At 40.2% G+C, this 27507-nt stretch overlaps 1 protein-coding gene across 4 annotated transcripts in view; it reads right to left on the reverse strand.

Annotated features, from left to right (window-relative positions):
* The window catches only part of EFR3A (EFR3 homolog A), a 104429-nt gene that overhangs the window by 12635 nt on the left and 64287 nt on the right, over window positions 1-27507 (reverse strand). For 2 of the 4 annotated variants that reach the window (XM_086696070.1, XM_086696071.1), the window contains exons 11-20: window positions 25246-25360; window positions 24242-24293; window positions 21600-21772; window positions 21079-21154; window positions 16397-16558; window positions 15382-15513; window positions 13943-14010; window positions 12846-12973; window positions 11852-11902; window positions 4518-4609 (exon numbers count right to left, since the gene is read on the reverse strand). In XM_086696070.1, the coding sequence (XP_086552196.1) occupies window positions 4518-4609; window positions 11852-11902; window positions 12846-12973; window positions 13943-14010; window positions 15382-15513; window positions 16397-16558; window positions 21079-21154; window positions 21600-21772; window positions 24242-24293; window positions 25246-25360 (1049 nt within the window). Of the gene's footprint in view, window positions 1-4517; window positions 4610-7821; window positions 8349-11851; window positions 11903-12845; window positions 12974-13942; window positions 14011-15381; window positions 15514-16396; window positions 16559-21078; window positions 21155-21599; window positions 21773-24241; window positions 24294-25245; window positions 25361-27507 lie in introns of those variants that run through there. The other 2 variants (XM_025922760.2, XM_086696073.1) reach the window with 2 other exon arrangements.

Genomic DNA, 27507 nt, shown 5'->3' on the forward strand with positions numbered 1-27507 from the left:
TTCGTAGGCAAACAGTGCTTGGAGGTATTCAAGGCAGAGACCATGTGTACATACGGTCCAGCTACGTAACACGTGAAAACCAAGGCCTCTCCACCGTCTAGATTATCGGTGCCACGTACAGTTTACTATTCAAAAATAAACTGAAAATTTTAACACGGTTTAAGAAAAAGCAAGAATCGCTACTCGGGCAAGTGTTCAATGACTACAGCTAATCAACATCTTATAATTACATTCTGGATGTTCTTAGGTCAACCATCAAGACCTACTCTCCAAAACAACCCTTTATAAAAGGCATGAAATCAACTGCCTTATGATAAGAAGGCAGTCATAGTTTTTATGGCACGAGTGCATTTTCGGGAGTAACACGCCCAGCTACTACAGTACCTCCAAATGAAAGTGAAGAAATGATACCTGCGTACTTGCCTGGGCCTCTGGTCGTCCCTAATTTTAGCTCACGAGCGTCTTTCGCTAAGGCTAAGGCGGCAAGACTAACGAAAGCAAGACTTCGTGCCAGGCACCTGAGCTTCTCTGTAACTCAAAGGCTTTAGCGGGAAATCAAGCAGCAAGGGCTCCACTACCTCCGTTTTCCCACTGAGGGCTCATATTTCTAGGTGAAGTCAGATTAAACTTGGGAGTCTTCAGTTGCTTTGTTCTAGATATTTGGAGCAGAGACACAGGATTAGGCTCTGGCTCGTTCATTACTGGTACTTAGAAGCAATCTAATATCTCAATGAAAAAAAAAAACAAACCACTGTTATTCTTAAAACTGGTCAGGAGTTTTAGGCTTTTGAGGAAATGCTACAGTACAGGGGAAAGAACACCGAAGAAGCTACAAGGCCAGCATTCTTGTGACACATAATTGGTCACGATTACCTGTCTGGTCCCAGGTACGTGAAAAGCTGAAGTACTTTATTCCAAAAACCCTTCTTCTCTGTGGGTTCTGGTCTTCCCGAATTCGCGTGATCATGATGTCCCTCTCCTTTCTTTTTTCTAACCTCCTTTCTCCGACTCCTTTTAAGTCACCTCTTGGCCCTGTCCATTCTGCTCTAGTACAGGCGACTGCCCTCCTGCCTCCATATCTCCAGCCTGGCTACCCCAGGCCCTCCTTACCCAAGGTGAAGACTATTAAAAGGATGTACTAATTGGCCTCTCTGCTTCCAGTCTCTTCTTTCCAGTTCAGCCTGGTCACGCTTCTGAGATTCCTCTCATGAAAGCATAGCTCCGATAAGGACACTCCCCACATTCCAGGGTCTCCCTACTTCCTACCAGATTACATACAAAGCCCTCAGGTGGGTGTCAAAGCCTTCTGTAATTTGGCTTCCATCTTGTTTCCCACCTTCCCTTCTGTGAATCTGAATCCTATTTAAAAAGGAAAAAGGACCAACTGCTTTATACCAGTGTTTAATGATTCGTATTTTTCACACAGTTAGTTCTAGCCTAGAAGGTAATGTTATTTTGTCTTCTGGTATTTGAACAGTCATTCCTAATATGCAAAATCAGATTCCATAATGGTAAACGAGCCTGAGACTCCAATGCGCTCAAGTAGCTGTTGAAGACGAGTCACCCCTTCACTGGCACCCAACCAAACTCCAGTGTGTTTGCCTTTGCACACACCGCTTGCACTGGGGCTCTGCAGAAACGGTGCAAAGGCACCAGCCTCGGGGAGTTTCAACACCCCTTTTACTCTTGGTAACCTGAACCTTATTCACGATCTGTAACTCTACCCTAGACTGTACAACGCCCTTGGGGCTGCGTGAAATCTGCTGTTTGTCAATCGGTCCAGGTGCTCTGTTACTTTCACGGACACCTTAGTAATTTTATGGCACCTAGGAGAGCAGCCTCTGACTGATATTACACCAGACTTGTTTTGTTAGCACACATGCAAGCTTCTTTACTTGCATTTGGGAAAAGGCAGGGTATGAATATGTAAAATAAAGGTCTGTTGTTGGTCCTGGACTAAACAAGAATTCTTTGCAGCCAGCCAGCGACTTTAATTTTGTATGAAGAAAACTTCAATATGCACTCAAAATGCAATGTTACACATACAGCCTCCCATCTATTCCCCCAAATAATCAAACACCGACTATTATCTTTTAGAGAGAAGAACCAAGTGGTGATTTCAGCTTCTACTCATATCCATTATGCGTATCAGTCATGCCCATAATGCTCAGAGATCAAAGAATCATGTCAATGCTGCTTTATGCTATTAGTCAAGCTGATAATTTTATCTCAGGAGGCAGAGACATTTCTATTCCATGTTAGCCATTTATCTTCTTGAATATTTTTAGATATCTCTCCATCTATATATCTCCATCCATATATCTATATAGATATATAGATTTCTATATAAATATATAGATAAGAGATATATAGATATCTCTAATCTATCTATCTATCTATCTACCTATCTATCTAGGGCAATTTTTAGATAAAGTTCACTAAGTGATTCATGGTGGGCAAAGGTCTGAATTGCAAACATTACTAGTGACAAACCTCAAGTAGCCCAGGTATTTCAATAGACTACTGCTAACAATCTGAGTCCTTATTTAGGGAAACAGAAGTTTGCTAGGATCTCAGCTATATAATCTGACTTTCTGAAAAAAGTTACAAGCTCTAAAAGCAGACATGGGATATATCTGAGGATGAACCGAGATTATGTACATAAAATTTCAAATAATTATGATCAAATACAAGAATGTTTTTTAATGAGCGATTTTCTTATTTGATTGTTAGCAAATATACTTAACCATAGTTTGATATTTTGTTACACCATCAACTGTTAGGTGAACACCTAACTGATGTGAATTTCTCCTGTCCATACCATGAAATTAATTAGTTCTGGCCTAGAAGGGAATGTTATTTTGTCTTCTGGTATTTGAACAGTCATTCCTAATAATGCAAAATCATATTCCATAATGGTAAACGAGTTTGAAACTCCAACGTGCTCAGGTAAATCTTCTAATAACCTGTACTTAACTTTTCAGCTCAGTGTGTAGCATATTTGACTTAGGACTTAGAGCAAAGAGAAAACAGGATCTTTAACAAGCTAACACATGTATTAATGGACTTTTAATTGCAAAATTTATGTGTAAGAATCTTACTATAGTTAAGTCTTTGTACAAATGCTTCTTCAGTTCATTTTATCATAACAGATGGACTCTTTAGAATAATCTGAAGTGCTATATATATACGTTTTTAAATAAAAATGGTTAACAAAAGGAGGATGGAATACTAGTCAATAAAATGTATTGCACACTCTTGATAAAACATATAAACTAAGGCTTTGGATTGATTTCTTCCCTCAAAAGGTAACAGCAGGAAATTCATGATCATTAAAACACAGAGCTAGCACAATACCTTCCTGACTAGTAAAAAGTATATAAATTAAAATGGCTTTGAAGAGGTGAATTTAGAAAAGATGAATTTTCTTGAGCCTTAAACTGGCAAGAAATTACACCTGCCACATTTCAAAATGAATACTAACTGCCTCTTCAATTGCTATTGACATTCTGCTTATAATTTCTTAATGAAGCTGATTAATTCTACTTACTGTGGGGCACTGAACAGCATAAAAAGATGTAAGCCAGTCAGCTGTGGCCTGGCCACTAATAAGTTTTAATTCCCGAAGGTGAGCTGACAAGGATTGGGAGGGGGAGTGGGGAAGAAGGAGGTGAAAGCATGAATTCAGGCAAATTCCTTCCCCCTTTCTGAGACGGATGATCTCTTCTTTATACTGGATCATGAGAAATAATGAAATACCTAGGAAGGCAAGCAAGCCCCAAGGAGAAGGCTGCCTTGACATGCTGGTATTCCGGCATTTCTATCGGACTATCAAAAAATTCTCTGGCGATTTGTGTGGAGTAAGTCGTAGACAATACTAGCTGCTTTTTCTTCCTAAAGCACAGGAGGGTACACTTTTGTGCTCCATTGAAACAGGAGGAGAGCATCAAATCTGACATTTCAAATAAGCCACAATCCTTACATCTGGCATTGACACAGCATAGCCTACATGAAACTCATTACAGTTACTATCAAATGATAAAAAAACTTTCCCTTATAGATGAGGCTTTGAAACCTTTCAGGTATATTTGCCTTCGCATGAGATTGTACAATTTCGTTTATTCTCAGAATTTGTGTTTCATAAATCTTTAAAAATAAACAGGATCTGGAGAGCTTCCTAATTTATAATAACAGGCCTTATGTGGTATTTTTTACTGGTAAAAAAACTTAGTTCTGTTTCACAGATCCTTTTAGTACACTAAATTACAATGTAAGACCTAATGACATCATAATACATACTGTTAAGTTTATGCATCTTTACCGATAGCTGAGTTTCATAAAATGAATAAAAAATAAGCTCAAGGCTAAATCAGATTAGTGTACTAATAGTTTTGTTGAGTTGGGGGGAAATTTAGAGTTCTATTTGCTCCTGTTCAAAAGTCTGGAGGGGCACAAAACTCTTTTACACTGACGTCTCTCTCAAGAAAGCCCTCTGCCAGACACCTTCAGCAACTTACCACATCATCAGAAGGGATGCTGTTGGGCAAAATATCCACCTGAATGGATACGGTGTCCACAATACTTTTTCTTCTAGAAAGTCGATCTTCATCTAAAATAAAAATTGTATTTTCCCCATTATTTGCTAGTGAGAAACAGTATGTCCTTTATAAATTCTACTTCAGATTTCAAAAAATTTTAGAAAGTTAAAGACAGTCTGTTTCACTCTTTCTAAAGAAAAGCACTGTGTTCTCAGACTCCTAAATTTCATCAAGCAGATTAAAAAAATAAAATTGGTGGGGTGAACTGAAATAAGGTTAATAGTTTTATTTTTCAATAAGGGGCATTCAGAACAGCAACAGTACCATTATCTGATAATGTAATCAAAACTAAAAGTCAACACTAAAGGGAGGGATTACATCATCTAAATGGGGTATGTTCATTTTTACTGAAAATTCCCAATACTGCCCCCTATAGCTCTCATGTTTCCTCAAAAGTGCGAAAGCTGAGCACTAACTGGTTCCAGGGGGCAACTCGGGAGCCCACGTCTGCGAGGATGCCACGAACCACACTTGTGGACCAAAAGGGCCTGCTGCCCCGGGCAGGAGCTCCTTGCCACCCTTCCCGGCCACTCCACTCCACTGGCTCCTGACCTGTTGCTTAAGGCAACCACCTGGTCCGAAAACCCGCCCTTGGCTTCAATGCTCCAGCGCAGCCCCCTGCCCCTCCCTTCTGCACACTGGCTCACTTGCTTGGTCTCCACCAACCGTTCTAATCTTCCTTCCGCCACCTTGTCTTCTTAGATCGAGTTACAATCCTGCCCTCAGCCGCTCTTCTCGGGAGGCCTTTTTTCATAAAAATCCCGTGTCTTCCTAACCAGTCAGTTCAGCGGCTACTCCTTGGCCCCCTGCCTGCCTAATTACTTCATGGAAATTTCAATTTTTTTTTATCATAATCTCCTTCCATACATGCTTTCCCACTTCAATTTTCTCTTTCCGCATTCAGCACATCTAGTAAGTGATTAGGCACCATGTTCGCCGTGAGGGGCAGACTGCCGAATGAAGTCCACTCCAGACTAAAGGCGAAGACCGAAAACAAACAATTACACAAATGATGAGGTGTGATGGAGAAGCACAGGGTGCTAGGAGAACATCCAATAGTCATGGCTTCATCAGAAAAACGGAAGCCACTTTGAGGATCCCGATACACAGAATGAGAGGTTTATTCAACCATGGCTGGAACTGGGCAAGTGCATTCTCTCTTCTGAGCTCCAGCTCACTATTTCCAATTTTCTATTCATCAGTTCTATTCCACGTGTTCTAAACCCAATTTTAACATCTCTAATAAACTGTCTTTATCTCACACTGGCCTATTTATTTTCAAGAGTGCCGTCATTAATATCCTTCATCTTTTTCGCCTCAATTCTTAGGATGGCTTCCTAGATGATCTAATTGCTCTCCCCTCTATATGAACAGCTATGAGTGCTGTTTCCAGAGTAAATCACTTTCCGTCTCAATTATAATTTTAAAACAAATACGGCTCCCTGACTAATGTAAAGCTTCCCAAGCTTTTGAAATTGGGCTTAAAACATGTCAGCGATAGGTGGAAGAGGCTGCCTCCACTTCAGGCTCTGGTGGCCCCAGGACCCACTCGGCTACTGGAAGTGCCGAGGAGATCAATATCCACACACCGGGAATGTTCCCAACAACAGCTGGGAAGCTCAGGTCTAGAGCCCATGTCTAACAGCACAGTCACTTCATATGCTGGCAATACCCCATCTTTCTAACCCTATTCTGTACAGACTGTGGTTTTCTTCTACTGAAAGGGTCAAGAATGAAGAACTAAATGAAGGCCGGCAGAGATGAAGAAACTGGTTTCTCTCTTACCGACTACTTTTCTACTCCAAGGGAGCTTTCCACAGTAGTAATTAACACTGTTAATCACATGTGGTAGTTCACCCTCTTTGTAGGCAGACAGGAGGACTGCAATTCCAGCTTCTCTGTGGTTTGGAGGGACCATGTAACTAGTTCTGGCCGATATAGTACAAGCAGTGCTCCAGAGAGCAGCTGCCCCATTCGGCTTGGATTCCGAATGGGATCATGAAGTCGCGCACAGTTAGTCTGAGCAACACATCTTTACTTTAAACCACCAAGACCCTACAAGTTTGTTACCACAACATAACTTAGCCAGGGTTCAGCGCTGGCGCTGACACTCTGGGCCAGATAATTCTCGGGCTGGGGTTTCTGGGTATTGCACGATGTCAGCTTCTCCCACTAGAAGCCAGTAGGGCTACCCCACCCCTCCTTGCCCCAGTGGTGAGAACTAAAAATGTCCCCGGGACTCACAAATATTCATTCACTGGCATGGGCAACATCACCCTCAGTTGAGAATCACTGACCCAGTCCATCCTGACCGATCGCAGCCCTTTCTGCAATGTTCCCTGTATGTCACCATCACATCATTAGCTCCTTAAAACACTAACCACATCACTCCGCCAAGCTACCCACCTCTTGAGGAATTAAAAAGCCGTTCTGGGCTTACCAGCAGTAACGTCAACTGCCCCCTAATTTATCTAGTGTTCAAGTTAAATGTGCTATTCTCCCATCTCCAAGCATACTTTGGCCTATCTACCTTCCATACTTCCCTACAAACAGAAACCCCTACTGGAAATACTTTATTACTTGCCCTTCTTTATATCCTCACCACTATACAAATTCTCGTCTTTCAAGGCCTACTTGAATAGCACTTCCTCAAAATATTAAATATTACTCCAATTATTTCTACTTACCCCTCTTTCCTGTACTTATAAAAATTTACTATCCATTACGACTGCTCTTTCCCCATCACCCTTCAGTCGTTATTGCCCTTCTAACATTTCCCGGGCCTTGTACTAAGACATGTAAACAGACACCTTCTCTCATCAACCACAGCAGGGCTCAGTGACAGACTCTGTGCTTTGCATCTGCCACGCAGATATAAATTAGCAAACACGATGGCATCAGTGGCACTGTCACTGCTGACTTGCTTTTGCCCTCGAAGCTGGCCAAGTGTCAAGGTCTCCTCAGAACTCACAACGAGGAACAACCTTCTTCTCACAAAGAACCCCATAAAAGGATTTCTAGGTTAAAATATATAGGCTGATACATGGTATGGAAGAGTCAGCTTTAAGCCCAAGATAAAAATAAAAGGGGAAGAGAGGCATGGGCGCAGGAAAGGAATCACTGAGTGGCAAAATCAATGAGAACATAGTCCAGAGGGAGTGGATTTAAGAAGATTAAACATTTTTAAAGGGAAGAAAAAAAAAAAAGTAACGGGAAACTCTAATGCTGTATATTCACAACTTTTTTCTTTGGACCTACACAGTCACCTGCTTACAGGTGCCAACTGTAATCAGATCTCATATACAAAGTTCCCAGGATGGAAGCTGACAAGGACGATGCCCTCGTTCGTCCCCATGGGCCACCTGCATCTGCTCCTGACCCTTCCCCAGCCTCCTGAAATGCCACCTCACCGCAGCCTCTCGGACGGACTGTTCTGCTGACTCCAGAGAACTGCCTTGTCACCACCTCAGTGGTCTTGATATATACACCCTTTGGAGAGACCCAGGCTTCCCTTCCTCAAGGGGGGCTGGGGCGCTCCCAGACACCGTGCCCTCTCCACTCTCCCATCCCGCCTGCTACTCTGCACCCTGGATCTGCTACTCACGGTGGTAATCATCATCTCTTCTTTTTGTTTTTAACTAGAACTTGGATGTTAGAAGCAATTCTTAGAGCTATGCCCAATTTCCTTCAGTGATGTTTTGCCGCCACTTGGTTTATCTGTGTATAACGTACGTAACTGCACTGAAATGGCTAAGAAACAGAGGAGACAGTGTGAATGCAAGAATGGCACAGAACTACATGAAATTGTTCTCAATGTAATTTCCCATGGCTCTATAAAAAAGTAAGACACAGGAACTGACTTCGCTGTATATATTAAGTCACAAATGTAATTAGAGCTGCTATACCACTCAGATTCCATTAAAAATCTACCTGTGGCAAAATGAAATTTCACACGTAATTTACACAAAATTCAAAGTGTCATAGTTTAATGCCAATACGGCTCATACAGATACAACTTTCCGGGCCCTAAAGAAAAAACACAAAATTCCATCTAGAGCTGATGCATATTTACAGAATAAAAACAAAAAGTTACTGTCACCATGGAATAAAAAGTCAGTGTGATATAGAAGACAATCCCTTTTTTAAAAAAAGATTTTAAACCAGAACCTCTACTATTTCTCCAAAGGAGAAAATACTTTTATAAGCATATACTGATTGATATATAACAGGTCTTGATAACGCAGATAAAGGTATTCTTGTGTTATAAATGCTTTTGATCAATAGGACAAATTAACAAAATTCAAAATCCCGACTTTTGAATTGAAAAACGAAATTGAAAAACGACTAATACTATTATGTTTATGTGGCATTTTGTTGTTTTTAAAAGTGCTTTCACGTATCTAACCAATTTAAGCCAAAAGGCTCAGCTACAGTTCCTGCTTCACAGATGAGAGACGAGTGGACAAGCCCAAGGCCGTGTGGCGAAGGCAGAGCCAAGCCCGCGTCCTCTTTTTCTCTTCACTCCTTCACCCCGAGAAGGCCTCCTCGCTGGGCCTCCTGCAAGCGTCCCCTATTCCGCTAATTTCAAAATTCTCATTACAACCTCCGAACTCCCACACAAACCCCAGCCCTGACTCCGACTACAGGGCCCCTCACTGGGATGGCGTCAAAGATACTCGACAAGAGGCCAATCCCCTAAAACTAGCCACTCTTTCCTATTCATTTCTTAATAAAAACTCCTTCCTTCTATCTATCATCCGAGACCCAAAACTACACATAGACAGTTACATCTGAAATGCATGGTTTCTTCTTTCTTTGCTTAAACTCAGTCATATCACCCAACCCTCCAAAACAAGAGCAAATGACAAAAATAAATGAAGCAGCAAATTCGCTCCACTCTTGCCCTCAGGGGGGCGCCACCTACCCAAGCGTCCAAGGCAGAAACCCCGACAAAATCTTTGGCTTTCTCTTTGCCCCCCCCATATTAATCGACTGCTTCCAAATTCTTTCTTGTACGTTTTTCTAGAATCCACCCACTTGGCTGTACTCTGTCATCTCTCCTGGAGATTAATACAGAGCATTCTAAAGACGGTGCTCCGTCTCCACTGTGCTAAGCTACAACAGAGGAATACTTCTACAGTGCCTACCCCTGTTGACAATCACTCAATGACTCCCCACTGCTCGCAGAAGAGTGCAAACTAGTCGACCTGGTTCTACAATTTCCAACTCTATTCCACCAATTCAGTCCAAGTAGACTTATTTAATACTAATTCCCTGAAAAAGCCATGTTCTTGCCTCCCTCCACTCTTTCATACGTGCTGTCACTTCTGCGGGAAACACGTGTCTAACACTCGCTTCAGGCTCAGCCTAGGAATTTCTCCCTGTGGAAGACATCGCTGGCCCATCGAACCTGGACCGAATGCTCTCCTCACTGCTGCCTGGGACCCCTGAACTTCTCTGATCGGAGCCGTTAAGGTCTGTTGTGACTACCCAGTTATTTACCCTGTTGGGAGACAAACTGTATCATGAATTACCTTCTTTCCTATGCACATGGCACAAAACTGGTAAAACACCATCTTGGGAAAACTGAGAAAAGAATCACTCAAATCCTCTTCCGTGTTCTGTGGTCCAAGATGAAGAACCCCGTTGAGGAAGACTATCAGTTTTGTGAAAGTAGAGGCTTCTACCTATCTCGTTCATTCCTGTTTCTGTTTGCACAGAAGCTAGAACTGTAAATACTCATAGGTACTTAACTAGCCAAGTTTACTACAGCCACTGGCACCTCTGATTGATCTAGCTAAGGGGTATTACTGTACCCCCTCATGGAGGAGCATTTCACACATGCCTAGACATGCACTATTCACTCAAATTCTGGGTTGAGATAGAAGAAAAATGCTGTAACCTAACGTTCATTGACCGCTTACTAGATGTCAGTCACCAATGGTTGGACAAACTTTAGGCAGACCATTCCTCTTTCTTTCAAACCAGTTGCCATTACATTTCAATCATGTGTCTGCCTTCTCTACTAGATTTTAATCCTTATAATATCACTCTATCTTCAAAAATCCCCATGTTTGATACATAGTAGGCAATCAGTCAGGGTTTGTGGAATGCATGAAAAAATCCATCTGGATCAATAGGGATGACTGAACAATCTTGATGTACGTGGAAAAGAGTTAGCAAAATCAAGAGATTAAGCGCCTAACTGAATAGGCAAGGCAGTGCATTCTAGTGGTGTTACCTCATCAAATTATTTCATTTCAACCTCATTATTCTCATTTGTAAACAAAGATAATGCTACCCTCTTCATCATTTTTAAGATTAAATGAGAAAATGAATACAAGCACTTATCTTAGTGACTGGCATGGAGTTAATGCACACTAAACAGCTGCTAATATTTTAATGACGACAGGTATACACGCATGGTACACAAGAAACTAAACACGTTTTGCGTTCTATTGAAGGTATTATTCTTAAATCCCCTACTTTTAAAAATAAATATCAGATGGTTACACAACACAAAGAAATCTTAATAACCAACTGATCATACCATAAAGTATCCCTGCATCTTCGGACTCTTTCTGCACTAAGGCAGGACGTATGTGCCACAGACTGTTTCTAAACTACCAAACTCTTGGGACACCTGGGTGGCTCAGTCGGTTGTGTCCGACTTTGGCTCAGGTCATGACCTTGTGGTTCGTGAGTTCAAGCCCCGCGTCGGGCTCTGTGCTGACGGCTCAGAGCCTGGAGCCTGCTCCGGATCCTGTGTCTCCCTCTCTGCCTCTCCCCTGCTCACACTCTGTCTCCCTCTCTCTTAAGAACTATCAAAATCTTTATAAATTAAAAAATCTTACTCATACTGAGGGATTTCTATGCAGTCACATAATTAAGTATACACTGAAATATATTCAGAATTCTTCCAGTGAATGATAGCAAGGCATTAAGAAAGAGAATATGTCTCTTGGGGGGTTAGAGGGGAGAGCAAACCATCTGTTAAAAAACCAAAAAGCACCATAATTTTCATTAAAAATTGTTACTCATTACAGAGTTAAAGGAACATGGTAAAAGGAAATAGCAGGGGGTGAAAATACACTATGGCTACTGGGAAGGTGAAGGGAAACTTAATAACTGAACTTATAACCATATAAAATGTACACGCCACTGGCTCCATTTCTACAAGGGAAATTTTACGAAGCTATTTTCCTAGAGGACGGGGAGGGAAGGGCAAAAGCCAAACTGACACTTGGATTTACCTTTGCGCTTGTGCCTGGGTTTGTGAGGTTTTTTGTCTGAAGGAAAGAGAGCTAAATCCAAATTATAAGAATGAAATATTTTAAAAGTCTTTAAAAAAAAATCTTTTGAATTACAAAACGGTACTGATGTTTTATTCTTAGCACTTTTATATCCGCAAGGACTACAGAATGAGGTATAGAATCTTTTACAGTACAGAACGTAAAAGAAAATGCAAAAGCATTCATTAACATCTCAGAGGATTATGAAATATCCTTGTAATAAATGTATCTATTTTGGATCCACATTATAAAAAAGACAGCTGGTTACCAAGATTGTACTACTTTTAGTGATTAATCCAGAGAGCTACCTAACTCAAACCAAACAGTTCTCATCTACAAGAGAGGTATCTCCAAAGCAAGAACTAGTTGTGCTAGAAAACTGAATGTTTATCCAATTATCAAATGAAAATGGAGGCGTAGGACAGAAATGCTTGGATTTCGTTTTTAAGGTAAAAATTAAATGCAAGATACCATGCGGTTTTGCCTTCAAAACATGAATTATTTCAGGCAATGAGAGGAACAGAAAGAAATATACGGCACACACAGGAAAACCTATTAAAGCGTCTGAAGGTTTCTTCCACAGCAAACAGTCTGCACTCTTTCCAATAACCACAGTTGCCTAATTCATTCAGCTCAACAGGCACAGATCACTAATTAAACAAGTTACATAAATTTCCATAAGCCAAACACAACATGGGCTAATGAGGAAAGACTTCCATTTGCTTCTTCATCTGAAGTACGACACTGATGTATTAAGTATAGTAACAATCACGTGAGGCCTCAAACCGCTCATGATAAAATCACAGGGCTTTAAGAGATTGGCTAAAGGTTTTCAAGCGCAAAATTCTAAAGTGAAAATAAAACCTCTTAAGCGAGCACCTTGCTAACTGAGTTCATGGAAACGTTACTGAAACGTAATCACCGGAGTCGGGTTCGAATTGCCCTCCCCTTTTACCTGTTACTTGCGGCACATACGGTACCGACAACCTCTCGACACTGTAACCGCTTCCGCCTAGTGACTCCGCGATCTTGTTGGTCAAAAAGCATAAACTTTTGTCATGCTTCTCTAAAGATTTCGGAAGCCTGTCAGGGTGATCAAAACAAAAGTCATGCAGAATTATTTAAATTACTGAGCACAAATAAGTTAACACGCAAGCACTCCAGATCAATGCCTAAAGACAACGATAAACACAACTTAAACTGTAATTAGTAACAGAAAAATCGGTGTCGTTTTGGTGACTAATTGGACCATAAGAACGCATGGCCTGTGGTCCCATATGTTAAGCATCCGGCTGGGATTCCTTCTCCAGTAACATCCCAATGGGGCAAGTCAGCCTTAATTATTCTGTGGGTCTTCACACATCAGATGATGAAAAGGAATCAATTCATCTTTAACTTCCATGCTAATTCAAACTGAGAGAAGAAAATCAGAAGTGCAGCTCACTGATGGTGAGTGAAGCACGTATTACGAAGCTAAATGCTAGGAAGCACTTGCCCAAGAGGAGCATCCAGGTTCACTTTCTGTTCAAACTGCCAGATACTATCTTATGCTAACACTTTCAGCATCGCACTGCTTTGGCAGCCTCAAGTTTGAATAAAGTATTGTTCACATATATCTTTCATTTGAAGAGCAAGGGAGAATGCAGGGCATAACACTGATTCTCCTTAAAACATTCTCTCTCCCACCATGCGACGAGTACTGTTATCTTTTACTGAAGGTCTCGAACAGGGTATTGTATTCACTTAAAGGCTGGCTTATTTATCTATGAGAACATGTTATATTTTAGAGATATATCTCCATATTTAAAAAAAAGGCAAGGTAAGGTTTTTCACCAAGGATAGACTCCATGTGTGCATGAGTCTACATTTAAAATGTACGAGAACTTTGTTATAGCAAAGGAAGAAGTCAGATGCGTTAAATGACAGAAATCCAAAACGACTGTTATAAACCACCAGAAACCATCCTAGCAGGAGTGTAATCCTTGACCATCGCCATTGGTTGGTTTCTAAGTCAGTAGTACCCCTTCCTTAAAATGTAAAGAATCAACATACATGCACTTCTCTCTGAAAATATGCTCTGGTAGAAAATAAGGAGCTTCCATAGTTCGAATTTCAATCACCTGAAAAATATCCAAAAACAAACCAAAACAAAATGAAAACCTCGCCCCTCACAACCTGGCTGTGAAAATTCGGGAAACTAAAAACAGAGAAATTAAACATTTATTAAAAATACCGGCACTTTATTTTGGAATTTAAGCTACATTTTAGAGCCCAAATGCTCATTTTATTTTCACATTTATTATTTCAAATTATTTCAAATTATTTCACATTTATTATTTCAAAACTTCAGGAGGTCTCAAAACCATGAGAATAAAATAATACACATAGTAAAAAACAACAAGAACATATTACATTTGATTAAGCCTACCACAACAGGGTAAGAACACCTATTTTCTCAAATGCCACTGCCCTGGACCAAGCACTGGGCCCTCAGCACCCTCACTCTCCTGTGCCATCTTCTGGGGCCCGTGCATGAGGTCTCAATGCGCTTCTGGGATCTGTCCCCTCCATCCCACTGGGGGCAACTTGGAGGGGGCAATCTGCTTTTGTAACATCTGTATCTCTCATGACAGGCATCAAATATTAGCTCAAACAATTGCTTAACGAATCAATGTTTTCTTTCTTAGAATGCACTGAACACCTACATTTTAGCGTGGACTGAGAGATGTGCTTCTAATATTATAAAAATAAGGCTCTCCTTGACCGATATCTTTAAAGAATAAAAATTAGAGTGGACTTTCTCTGCCAGGTAAGTGAAAACATGTATTAAATTGTGCAAGTAGCTATTAAATGAGGTACTGCTGAAAAAAGCTGAATATAGTTGAATGTTTTCTCCAATAATTCAACCTGTGGAGGCACACCTGGGTGGCTTAGCTGGTTAAGCGACGGACTTCTCACGGTTCGTGAGTTCGAGCCCCACACTGGGCTCTCTGCTGACAGTGTAGAGCCTGCTTAGGATCCTCTGTCTCTGTCCCTTCCCTGTGCATGTGCACATGCTCTCTCTCCCAAAAATAGACATTAAAAAAAACATTCAACCTCTGAGATCTGGCTCAAACAGATTGGCTTAAAACAATAACTAAAATAGTATAAACCAGTATAATAAAAAATAATTTCGATACTAAGATTCATAACGGTTTAAAGGGAAAACAATTATGTAAGAATTCACATGACTTATTCTAGAAGAAAACCACGTATTCTACTTGACCACCACACAAAAAAGTTCTAATAAAACAACAGGCACCAAAGAAAATATAAACACTAGCTGTAGTTTTAGTTTCAATTAGTCACTACTAAAAAAGTGATGCATATTTTTACAGCATTATCTTTATAATCTGACACACAATCATCAAAATCGAAAATCATCATCTCTGGAAGAAAATCAGTCATTTTTACATAGAAATCAAGTTGAAGAACTTTCCTAAATACGTTACCTTGCTGACGTGCTGGCAAAACGCTGGGACGGCTATCATCTGACTTACAAAGTTGAGATAGGCCGCAACCAGAGCCATGATTCCACAGCGATGGAACATGGACAAATTATCCTCATTGATAATCGCACTGTCCTTTAATAAAAAAACAAACACGGCTGACAGATCAAGGTCTTATGCTCCACCAGCATTTTCTCTATGACTATGCTGAAAAACGGCAGGTCGTTTGGAGTGCTGATAAAAATGTCACCTTATAAGAAGTTATTTTTTAAAGAATTCTAAAAGGAAAATAAATGTCCATATACAGAGGAGTTAAATCTCTCAAATAGCTCTGTCTTAGGAAAGTCTTTTGGGGTCGGGGGCAGGAAATACACAAAAAGACACACGTGTATATGTATGCACACATACACATACACGTATCTTATATTAAAATACACATCTGATATGTATTCCCATTACATGCCGTCCTTTCAATACACAACGCTTACACTCCGATTAAACAGCTACATTCGTAACGGCTATGGACTGACCCTCTCCCCCACCAGACCGAGAGCATGGGCAGAGGGACCGTGCTGTTCTTTCATCACAGTATTCCCATGGCTTTGAACAAATTTAGCACACAACTGATGCTCATTCAGTATTTGTTAAAAGAATGAATGTGATCATAACCTTGAGTATTTTAGAGTTAAAAGTAGACGCCTCCCTTTTAAACTTCATGTCCTTGCGGCACCTGGGTGGCTCAGTCGGTTAAGTGTCCGGCTCTTGATTTTAGTTCAGGCCCTGATCTCACGGTTCATGAGTTCGAGCCCTGAGTTGTGCTCTGCGCTGTTAGCACAAAGCCTACTTGGGATTCTCTCTCTGCCCCTTCTCCTTTCCCTCCATCTCTCAGAATAAATACATAAACTTTAAAAAATAAAAATGAAATTAATGACGTTGGATAAAGGCAACACCACTATAAAGATGGTATCTAGTTCATAAAGAAAAATGTTTTCTTCAATGAAAGATGACGAAAGCATACCTGTAAAGCAATGGCTAGTCGAATGAGATCAATAACCACTTCCTCATTGGCCAATTCAATAGTGATAAGAGCAAGAGAAGTATAAAGTAGCTCATAGTTTTTCTGAACATTGTCTTCCTCTTTACAGCCCAAATATATGTGCCGATAGAGTTGTTGCCCATTCTGAAAAGGGAAATGAGGAAAAAGATGACTTTGCTTAAAGTGTAGTACAGACAGATGTCCCATGCCCAGAACCGCCTACACAGTAGCTCTTATTACATAACTAAACATGGAAGAGAAACTGAAGCTGATAATCAGATGATCATATTGTATTACGACTATCAATACCAACAAACGAACTACAAGCTAACATCAGAGTTGAAGAATGAATCATAAATAAAAACAGCAAGTAGGAAACACTTCTAGTGTAAACAATGAAAATGCTTTTAGTGATCATTTGAAAAGACAAAAGCAACTTATGGATTGATTCGGGGAAAAAGGTGAAACGGCTGACAGAATCATGGGAGAGCCTTCTGCAACGCAGCCTTGGCAAGGATAAAAGAAAACAAAACATCTGGCTCCGGGGAAATGCGCTTGGGCTCCTGGCCTTCACAGGCAGCCTCCTGTGAGGCGGCTTAGGGGCTGTCAGGGAGGAGCACCCGCAGGTTCTGCTATACTCTGGCATGGAGGGACCGTGGAGGGACGATGGAGGGACCAAAGGCCAGCCCAGAGCCCTATACGAGGGAGAGGTTATCCCACTCCAGGGACTGCAAAAGGGTCCCCCCACACCAAACTAATCTAAGTAAGTTGATACAGAATACGGAAGCTTTCCCTATCCAAAGCATTCCTGGGTACGGGGCCAACTGCTAAGTGAGAGCTGACAAAAACAGGAGCGTGTTTCCCATTTAAAGTCACCGTGTGGTAATGAACTCAACTCGCTGCACTGGTTCTCCACACGAACTGAAGCTACAATCCCTGGGCGACTGGAATGAGCACTGTGTTTCTACCCTCCCCGCTGCCCATCCCAATACGATTTATGGTTACGAAGCCCAAGCCTCGGTATTTTTGAAGCACGGAGCTCCCCAGGTGATTCTGACATGCAGCCGGGATTAAGAACACTAGGGGCTTAGTCTTTCAGACGTGGAGGGACTTGACCTGAACACTCCGGACTTGTTTCTCAGCAGATTCATCTGGTTGTTCACGTCGGGGAAAGAGCCGATGGGCAAGACCAGCACAGTCTCCTGAGTCCAGAGTCTGGCTCTCTCACATGGTTCTATGCTTGGGTGTGTGACAATGGTGTATGTACTGGGCCCTCCCCGACCCTTTCCGGAATCCTGTGGCTCCCGAACACGATCAACGTTAAAGCTCGCACACGTGGGAGTTTAGATACTGGGCTCCTTAAGCGATTCAAGGTGGTTTTCTACCTACTGCATACCCATCATGTTAGATAACTTGAAAATCGAACATTACGTACTACGATAACAGACTGCAAATCAGTGTGAGGACTTCACGAAGCGGTTTGGCACGGTCTAGCAAATCTGAAGAACGCATGACCCCTTACTTGGCAAGGCCTCTCCTACGGGCCTCAGAGAAACGGGCTGCCGACAGCACACCACGCGTACAGTAACACTCGCGACAGCCCCAAACTAAGGACCATTCAAACGTCCCCGACAGGAGAACGCGTAACTTCGTGTGTTCGTGGTCCGCAACACTACGCGGCTACGCACGTGAACAAAATTTACCAAAGCAGAGCTAAACGAAAGGAGACCTGAGAGTACACGTGACACGGTCTGGTTCCTTTCATACAAACTACAAAAACTGACAAAACCCTACTACTGTATTGTCCAGGGAGCTACAGATGAACACGTACGTGGCAAACCGTGAAGGGGGGGGAAAAAGGCAACGAGTCCGTTTTCATGAAAGAACAGGGATTTCCCGCCGAGGAAGACACGGGGCTGCGGTGGGGCGGGCGCGGCGGCGCCTCCGCTGTTGGGCCAACCGGACGGTGCCGCACCTGCTACATTTCAAAACAACTCGCGCTTTCTTCCTCGGCGGGATTTCCTGAACTGCCGAGAGCTCCCGAGAGCTCCCCCGTGTGGCGACATTCGGTCAGGAGTAGAGCTTTGGGCACCAGACCCTGAGCGGCGACGGCTCTTCCTTGTGCCCGGAAGTGCAGCCGCGTCAGGAAATGAGAGGCGAAGGAGCGCCTCCCAACGTCAACTGTGAAGCTTCCTGCCTGGGACGCGGTTTTCCAAACACAGACCCAGAGCCTAAGATGTCCCTAAGGCGCGGGGATGGAGCAGTCTTGGGCTGGGTAGTGATATCCAGAGGGCGACCCATCATCCCCTGACTAGAGAGCCCCAACTTTATTTCCTTTAGGCCTCTGCTGATATCGCCACAAGGTGCCAGTTAGAGCTGCATAAGAAACCAAGCAACATTTTGACTCACAGAATAAACTGGAAGGTAAATGAAAAAGGCTGTCCAGTTATAAAAATAAAATTGAATTTGACAAAAATGAACAGATTACACCACGATATACCAGAAAGAAATGGCTCATACTAACAGTACCAAATGCTTTGCCAGTTATTTAACATTATAAAATGGAAGGGCAACTAATCCAGAGAACTTTAAAAATTCAAAACTTTTAATAATTTAGACATGGAATAATAGTCTAATCTTTCAGTTCAACTGGACCCTTCCAAACTGGTTGGCTCGCAAAATTAAGCAACGAAAAGGAGTATTTCTGTTACTGTCATTCTAGATAAAATAAAACGAATCCAGTCCTCAAATTCAGGATTGATTAATGTCATTATATAAAGTCAAAACCTAAAAGTTAACTATCAATGAGTTTTCAAAATTCATTCTATTTATCATGATTAAAATTTCTTCAGTGATGAGAAACAACTTCTTTCGTTAACTGGATAATATAAAGAAATACTGAAAAAGTAAAAGCTGAAAAGAGCTAATGCCTTTGCCCTATTTATTAACCACTTTTTTCATATATAACATAGCCAAACAAAGAAGCATTTTACTCCCATTAATTCAGTGACGGTATTTCATTAATTATTTTTTAAATTATTTTAGAAAGAGCATACACATCTGTGAGTGGGGGAAACGGGTAGAGGGAGAAAACGAGAGAGCGAGAGAGCGAGAGAGCGAGCGAGAGCGAGCGCACGCGCGTGCAAGTGGGGGAAACAGGGAGAGAAAGAATCTGAAGCAGGCTCCATGCTGAGCAGGAGGGCTTGACACAGGTCAATCCCATGACCCTGGGATCGTGACCTGAGGGATAAAGAGTCAGACGCTCAACCGACTGAGCCACCCAGGCACCCCTATAAATCATTTTTCAAATGAAGGGGTTTTTTTCAATTTTTTAAATGTTTATTTATTTTTGAGAGAGAGACAGAGCGAGCGAGCCCTCAATGAAGTTTTAAACTGTAGGGGCATTAACTTGAAACACAGCAATCAACAGTAATAGCAAAATAAAACATGGTGACAGGGACAAAGCATGGCCTAGTAATGAGCCAAAAAAAGAACGGGTGTTATAGACATCTGCATCTACCTTCCTATGGGGCTGTCTGCTGTTCCCTGCACCTCTAAAGACCAAAGCACTTATCCACCATGACTGGGATTATCTTGAAGCCAGCTGGCATGTTTGTGTCATGGAGACTGTTGTATCTCCCAATGTGGAGCTCAGAATCTAGCAAATACTCAAGCTTTGGATGAAGAATACACAGAAAAATTATTCACTATGCTAAATAACTTTTAAGTGTCATGATTTTCTAAATTCAGCTACCAGCCAAGAACCCTACAAAATTTAAGTGATCGGGGGGCGCCTGGATGGCTCAGTTGGTTAAGTGTCCAACTTTGGCCTCAGGTCACGATCTCAAGCTTTGTGAGTTCAAGTCCGGCATCGGGCTCCGTGCTGGCAGTGCAGAGCCTCCTTGGGATTCTCTCTGTCTCTCCTTCTTGCTCTCTGCCCCTCCCCCACTTGCACGTGCGCTTGCTCTCTAAATAAATGAATTTAAGTAATCATAATGAAAATCTAGTTAAGTATGATTTAGAAGGGCAGAAATCCTGCCTACCTCATCTTCATATCCCAAATAATGCACAGAATAATGCCTAATACAGTAAACACTCATTATATTTATTTCTTCAATAGTGGTAAGTATTTTCAAAAACAAGCCATTAAAAGTGGAATCAGTGTGTGTGTTTGGGGTGGAGAGGAGTGTGGGACAGAAATTACGGGGAGACATTTTACTCAAAGGAAGAATTTAGAACTACCGTAGCATCCAACAATGCTTAAACATAGGCTAGAAGAGATACCTTCAAGATAGGTGTGGTAAGGTGGGAGGGCTAAAGATGGCTTGGGGGCACCTGGGTGGCTCAGCCGGTCAGGCATCCAGCTTCGGCTCAGGCTCAGGTCATGATCTCACAGTTTGTGGGTTTGAGCCCTGCACTGGGCTCTGTGCTGGCAGCTCAGAGCCTGGAACCTGCTTCGGATTCTGTGTCTCCTCTCTCTGCCCCTCCCCCCATCTCAAAAACGAACTTTAAAAAAAAAAAAAAAAAAAAAAGATGGCAGCTTGAGACTTCCAACTCCAAACCTGAATGGCTTCCTCTTAAGGTCACAGATCAATATATAACTACCTAACAAGTCAAACAGCTATAACTTATATCATGCATTATTTTTATGAAAATAATCTTACCTTTTTCATGAAACTTGTGTCTTGTCTACAAATTTTTTCTCTTTTTATCTTTAGGTCAGCTACATCTGGTATTATTCTAGAGACAACAGATCAATTTTTCATGAATAGCACATTTAGTTATAAAATCGTACCTTCTAGGGCATATCATAGTTAGTTATACTCAGGAATTTGAGCTTTTCAACACATTTCAATGAGCATTTGAAATAAGCCTATATGTAATGATACTACTGAATTACCAACCTCAATTAAGGGGAATTTCATAAAATCATCTTGACTCCTGTCATTCCTAAGTTTAAAGCAAAGCCAAGATAAAAGTCACATAACTAGCGATTACTAATAGATGAGATCTCTGCAAATGCATTAAAAGACCTTTAAACATTTGCTCTCTTAATAATTAAATTGCCTCAATACCAATTAAACTTTGACTAAATCTTAAAAATCTTAGATTAAAAAAATCACAATATTAAATACATTAAATTTAAAAACATTATCATTAAGCCTATTTCAAAATGGCCCAATACCTGATCCCTCGAAGTTTTGCCCTGTTGTCATGGCGATCCATGAGGTTATGCATTACTTCCAAGACTAACTGTCTGAGTTCATAGTCTTCCATGAGGGATGGTGATAACAAAGGATCCAGAAAAGACCCAGGCAGTGCAGTAACAATTGTCTTTGCTTTATATCCAGAGGTTACCTGATTACAGGGAGGAAAAACAAAGCAACAAAAAACCTTTGTCATGAATCCTCCTTTGATAAAATGCTCAAACTGTTTTATAAGAACCATGAACTTAGGGAAACAGCAATTATGAACATAAGCCTGAATGAAAAACAAAGAGGAAATTTCTAAGGTAGTGAGGATTGTACTGAATTTACAAAAATACCATAATGAAGAGAATAAAATTAATACAAGCACATGCTTACCATGTGCCAGGCACGAATCTAAAGATGTACTGTATGAGTATTAACCTCATCTTCTCCTCATCCCTATGAGGCAGGCATCAGTGTGTACCCCCATTTGGTGAAGAAAAGAGGCTCAGAGAGGGTTAAGAATCTATGGGACAGGTAGTCAGTACTACATGGACACAAGGTATTAGGTAGCAAATAGTACAGGTAAGACCTCAAAATTTTAAATTTAAATTGGCAAATTTTTCTTCTAAAGTAAACAGTTTAGGTTAACAGAAATACATTTTTATTTTGGAAAGCTGTACTTTATTCATTACTTGCTGTGACATTTCCGGATGTTATCTCCATGTTCCAAATTTAAAGCTTTTAAAGAGAAAATACTGAAATGCTATTAAACATTTTAGCCATACCACATAGACATTCATTCGGGTGACTAAGTGGTACAATTAGGATTAGAGACAAGATGATTTATTCAGGGTACTTGTTTTTAATGAAAAGGCTTAAAAACAAAAGAAATTCCAGGTGGGGAATCTCTCCATTCAGGATTACAAATATGAACATCTGACATTTACATTTGGGCACTTACTACAATTTGAGGTGATTTTATTTATTTTTAAATGTTTATTTATTTATTGAGTGAGACAGAGAGACAGTGAGAGGGAGGGAGGGAGGGAGGGAGAGAAAGAGGGAGGGAGAGAGGGGAACGTGGGCAAGAGAAGGAAAGAGAATCCCAAGCAGGTTCCACACTCAGCTCAGAGGCCAACACTGGGCTCGATCTCACCAACGGCGAGATTACGACCTGAGCCGAAATCAGGAGTCAGAGGCTTAACTGACTGAGCCACCCAGGCGTCCCTCGGACGGAGGTGATTTTATAAGTAAGCAAGGAAATTTGTAGGACAACTGCTACCCACCTAGAAAAGTTAAAAATATATCCAAGTCTCACATCACAGACAAAAATCAACTTCAAAGATGCAGCTATGGAAAACTAAATTTTAGGGGCACCTGGGTGGCTCAGGTGGTTAAGTGTCTGATTCTGATTTCGGTTTAGGTCATCATCTCATAGTTTGTGCGACTGAGCCCCACACTGGGCTTTGCTCTGACAGCATGGATCCTGCCTGAGATTCTCTCTCTCTTTCTCTGCCCTTCCTCTGTTTGCTCATAAGCATGCACTTTCTCTCTCTCTCTCTCTCTCTCAAAATAAATTTAAAAAAAAAGAGCCAAATTTGAGAAACTTTTATAAAAAAATATAAACAAAATGCATTAGTATCATAAGAGGGGGTAAGGGTTCTTTTTTTTAAAAATTTTTTTAATGTTTTTATTTATTTTTGAGACACAGAGAGACAGAGCATGAGCAGGGGAGGGACAGAGAGAGAGGGAGACACAGAATCCAAAGCAGGCTCCAGGCTCTGAGCCGTCTTCACAGAGCCCAATGCAGGGCTCAAACCCACGGACTGTGAGATCATGACCTGAGCTGAAGTCGAACGCCCAACTGACTGAGCCACCCAGGCGCCCCGAGGAGGTAAGGGTTCTTAAACAGCATACAAATAAGAAGGCACAAAACATATGAAAGGACTGATAAATGTTGGCATATTTTGAAAACTTCTGTAAGGCAAGCACAATAACCAGAATTAAAAATGAAACTCAAAAGATATTCCTAATCTCTAGGTATGAAATATTTCTTTTAAAAAATGGGATCATGTGTATAATGAAGATTTCCTAAAACAGATTTTAAAGATATTTAAAGATAAAGATTTGGAAAGGACACACATTCCAAATAATCAGCTCCTAGTTTGTTCTAGTCAAATCAAAGATGAAAATAATTATTATAAAATATTCAGAGGACTTCACATATTAGGTATGCTTTTCCTTTTTAGCTATTTATAGCTGAATTGCTATCCAAACAAGAAGTCATTATTTGGTCAGTGTACGAAAGAAATGGCCTGATTTGTAACAAGAACATGGTTTCATATTCGAGTTCTAGTCTTCAGCTCCAAGCCTCTGGGCCCAAGCATCTTTGTGTATGAAACACAATACTTCCTACCCTTTATATGTTTTGTCATTGTGGAGGTCAAAATAAGATGATAGAAGTGAGGAATAAATAGTAAAAGAATAAAATAAAATATTTAAGAATATAAGCCATAGGGAAAAGACTAACCATAAATAGTATCTTACAGTACAAGAAAATGTTGATAACGTCAAGCTGTTCTTTTAACCTCTTCAATAATGGAAGTGTATTCTTCACTTATCTTAAATGCCTTACCATAAGTAAAGATCTCAGCAACATTATCTGAATCCGCCTGGTTCCCAAATCCCTAAGATATACAAAATACTGGTATTATCTTATTAATAGTTATCGACATTATTTCCTTTATTGGTTAATTTTAAAATTCTATTTTGGTTACAGACTGTTTTCATACTAGCTAAAGTCATGGCTCACTTTATATTCAAGTCAATTTCATATAAATTAAAGAGTTCTATGTAAAACACAAACACAAAAATTCAAACAGAAATTAAAAAGCTATTAGCTAGCTCTCAAAGAAAACAGACCAATAATGTAATGACATTCAATCATATGAGCCCACAATGAAACAACCCCAGTTAAAAGATGCTACCAATTGGAGAATGTATTTATCTTGAATATAACTGACATAGTAACTATTTAACATGTATCAATAAGCAGGAATGGACAGATGATTCAAAAAAAGAGCTAACAACTGGAAAAGGTTATCTAATTAATGGTCAAAGAAATATAAATCAAATTGAGACTATCATTTCTTTATTAAATTAAAAACACAAAAATATTTACAAACTAAAGCTGTAGCATGTTGTAAAATCAAATCAAACTATAAAATGAGGAAGCCAAAACATATGATCTTTAAAATCACTCTCAGTTCTAAAATTCTAGAATAAGTCAACATTCTGGCAAAAGCGACATTCATCTTTAAAATTATGACAGGAAATCTGAAGTGTTACCCTACATCACGTAGGTACATAGATAATGTCCAAGCTAAATAAACCTTCAACCTAGTCAATATAAGACATAGAAAACTTGAGAATGTATGATATATTGAAAACTGATTCTAAAATCACACAACGTTGATGCAACTGGTTAGCAATCTAGTGCCATAAAAACAATGTTTTCCACAGGATTTTTATTACTAATGATTAAAAAAAAAAAACATTTTATAACATCACAATGAAATTAAACCCAAGATTAAATTAAAATTTATAGATTGAGAACATAGGAAAACTACATAATCATACCCTAGTTGACTGATATCCAAAGTGTGAGTGGATGTTCCAAAAACAGGTACTTTTCCCATAATGAACATCATGATTTCTGACCTCTGATAATCTGGTAGGTTACTTCCAAAAAATCCTATGAAAATATTAGGATCAAGTTAGGATAAATCTTACACATTGAAAAGGTTATTTTTCCATAACACAAAATCATAACACATTTTTAATCAAAGCTTTCAATACGTGGTAAAACAATGTCTTTCGGTTACATATAACACTAAAAATATTTTTTTTTTAATTTTTTAATTTTATTTTTGAGAGAGAGAGAGAGAGAGAGAGAGAGAGAGAGAGAGAGTGCGAGAGGGGGAGGGGCGAGGGTGGGTGGGACACCGAATCTGGAGCAGGCTCCAGGCTCTGAGCTATAGGCACAGAGCCTGACACGGGGCTCGAAGTCACGGACCATGTGATCATGACCTGAGCTGAAGTCGGACACTTAACCGACTGAGCCACCCAGGTGCCCCTAACTCCAAAGGTATTCTAATTTCTTTTGTCCAAAATCACTTAATCGTGTATAGTAGAAGATGTGCAGTACAGACTAATACTTAGATAAAACACTAAATGTCTGACAGTCTTTTGCATATAGTTTACAGTGGCAAACCATCATCGATTTGAGTTGGACCTTTAGAAAAAGGACGGAAAAAAAAAACCTTTGGTAGTATGTCTGATGAAATTCTTGGTTGCATATTGTGAGCTTAACTTCTTTTTCTGGTAAGGAAGTCAGTAATTAGGCCAATTTTGGTAATTTTGGTGAAGAAGTAAAAAATTTGGTCACTACTTTGGCTTCCTAAAAATTGCTGAGATGTTGTAGAATGTCATTACAAAGAACCAGATTTACATTTTAACCCAGTGGGTTAATTCAATACGTATAACTCAACTAATGCAAAAAAATAGTAATAACTTATTTACTTGTCATTTTTCTCATGCACTCTTAGGTCTTGTGGATATTTTAAATTTACCTGCTGTGGCTTTTAATGGTTTAAAAGACTTAACTAAGACATTTAGTTATCACTTACTCAAACTTCAAACTTTGTTGTTTCTTTGAAAGACCAGAACAGGTATCAAATCATGCTAGTTTTGTTCAGTTCTTAAAATGCAACATAATCATTATAAAAACCTTCTCATTTTTAATATTTCTTGAAGAATAGTTTCCCAATTTAACTCTTCAGTTTCTATTACTGGAATTTACAAATTATGCAAACTCAAACTGTTCTATTTATCATCTGATTGGATCTGGGGATAAAGTCCTTCCCCATTATCATACACTTCAGCAATCAAAAATCTCATGATCTTAACACTGCTCAATCTATATAAAGTATATCATTCTAATACTTCAAGAGCACATATTTAAGAGGTATTTGGATCCTCACACAACCTGATGAGTCTAGGTACTGTTATGAACCTTCACTGCCTCTCATGGAAATGAGGAAATGAGAGGTTTAGCCCTCAAACAAAAAAAAATTACACACCTAACATTAAGGCCTGGGTGAGGGCTATTCATTTCCAAAAAAGCCCATGTTATTATTACACACTCCTCCCTCCCTGTAAGGTCCTTTAACTTTCCAAGAACCCAATTAGATATGTTCCTAATCACCGTATAAAAACAGACACTGATTTTCTGTTCCAAGCAAGCCAGTCATTACCACAAGGGCAGGAAGTCTCCAACATACTCAACTGGGAGGACAGTCCTGAAAGGAACTCATTCTCTGTAGCCACTGTTTGTATCTGAACCCAGCAGAAGTGCTAAGGAGCCCCCAGGAGGAACATGGCAGGGAGCTGCACTCTTGATTACCATAAAAAAAGGAGCTGACAACAGCCTCGCATTCTCAAGTGCCAAAGGCACAGCAGCCCTGCTTCCTAGTCCAACAGCATGATCCACGTGACCTGATAAGTACCAGAGTACTGAGAACTTCTCAAAGAAAATATTGAGGAAATCAGAAGTGTGACTGAATACAAATCTTACTCACCGTGCCACACTGCATTTCTTTTCTCTCATGTTTTAATTTTCATGTTATTCTGAATGTGTTATATCACAGAAATATTGCTTGTGTCTGCTGTATATTTATTTTGTAACAAAGTACTTGAAAAACAATAAATTAAATATTCTAGAGTGAAACAGTAACACTGAATTAGTCAGAAGTCACAATTTAATTAATTCTGTGAAAACAAGAATTGATTTGATATACTATCTTAAAATATCACAAAAAATCCGGGGCGCCTGGGTGACTC

Source organism: Puma concolor, chromosome F2 (assembly GCF_028749965.1).
Source record: "Puma concolor isolate L17-30 chromosome F2, mPumCon1.1.hap2, whole genome shotgun sequence".
Taxonomy (NCBI): Eukaryota; Metazoa; Chordata; class Mammalia; order Carnivora; family Felidae; genus Puma; species Puma concolor.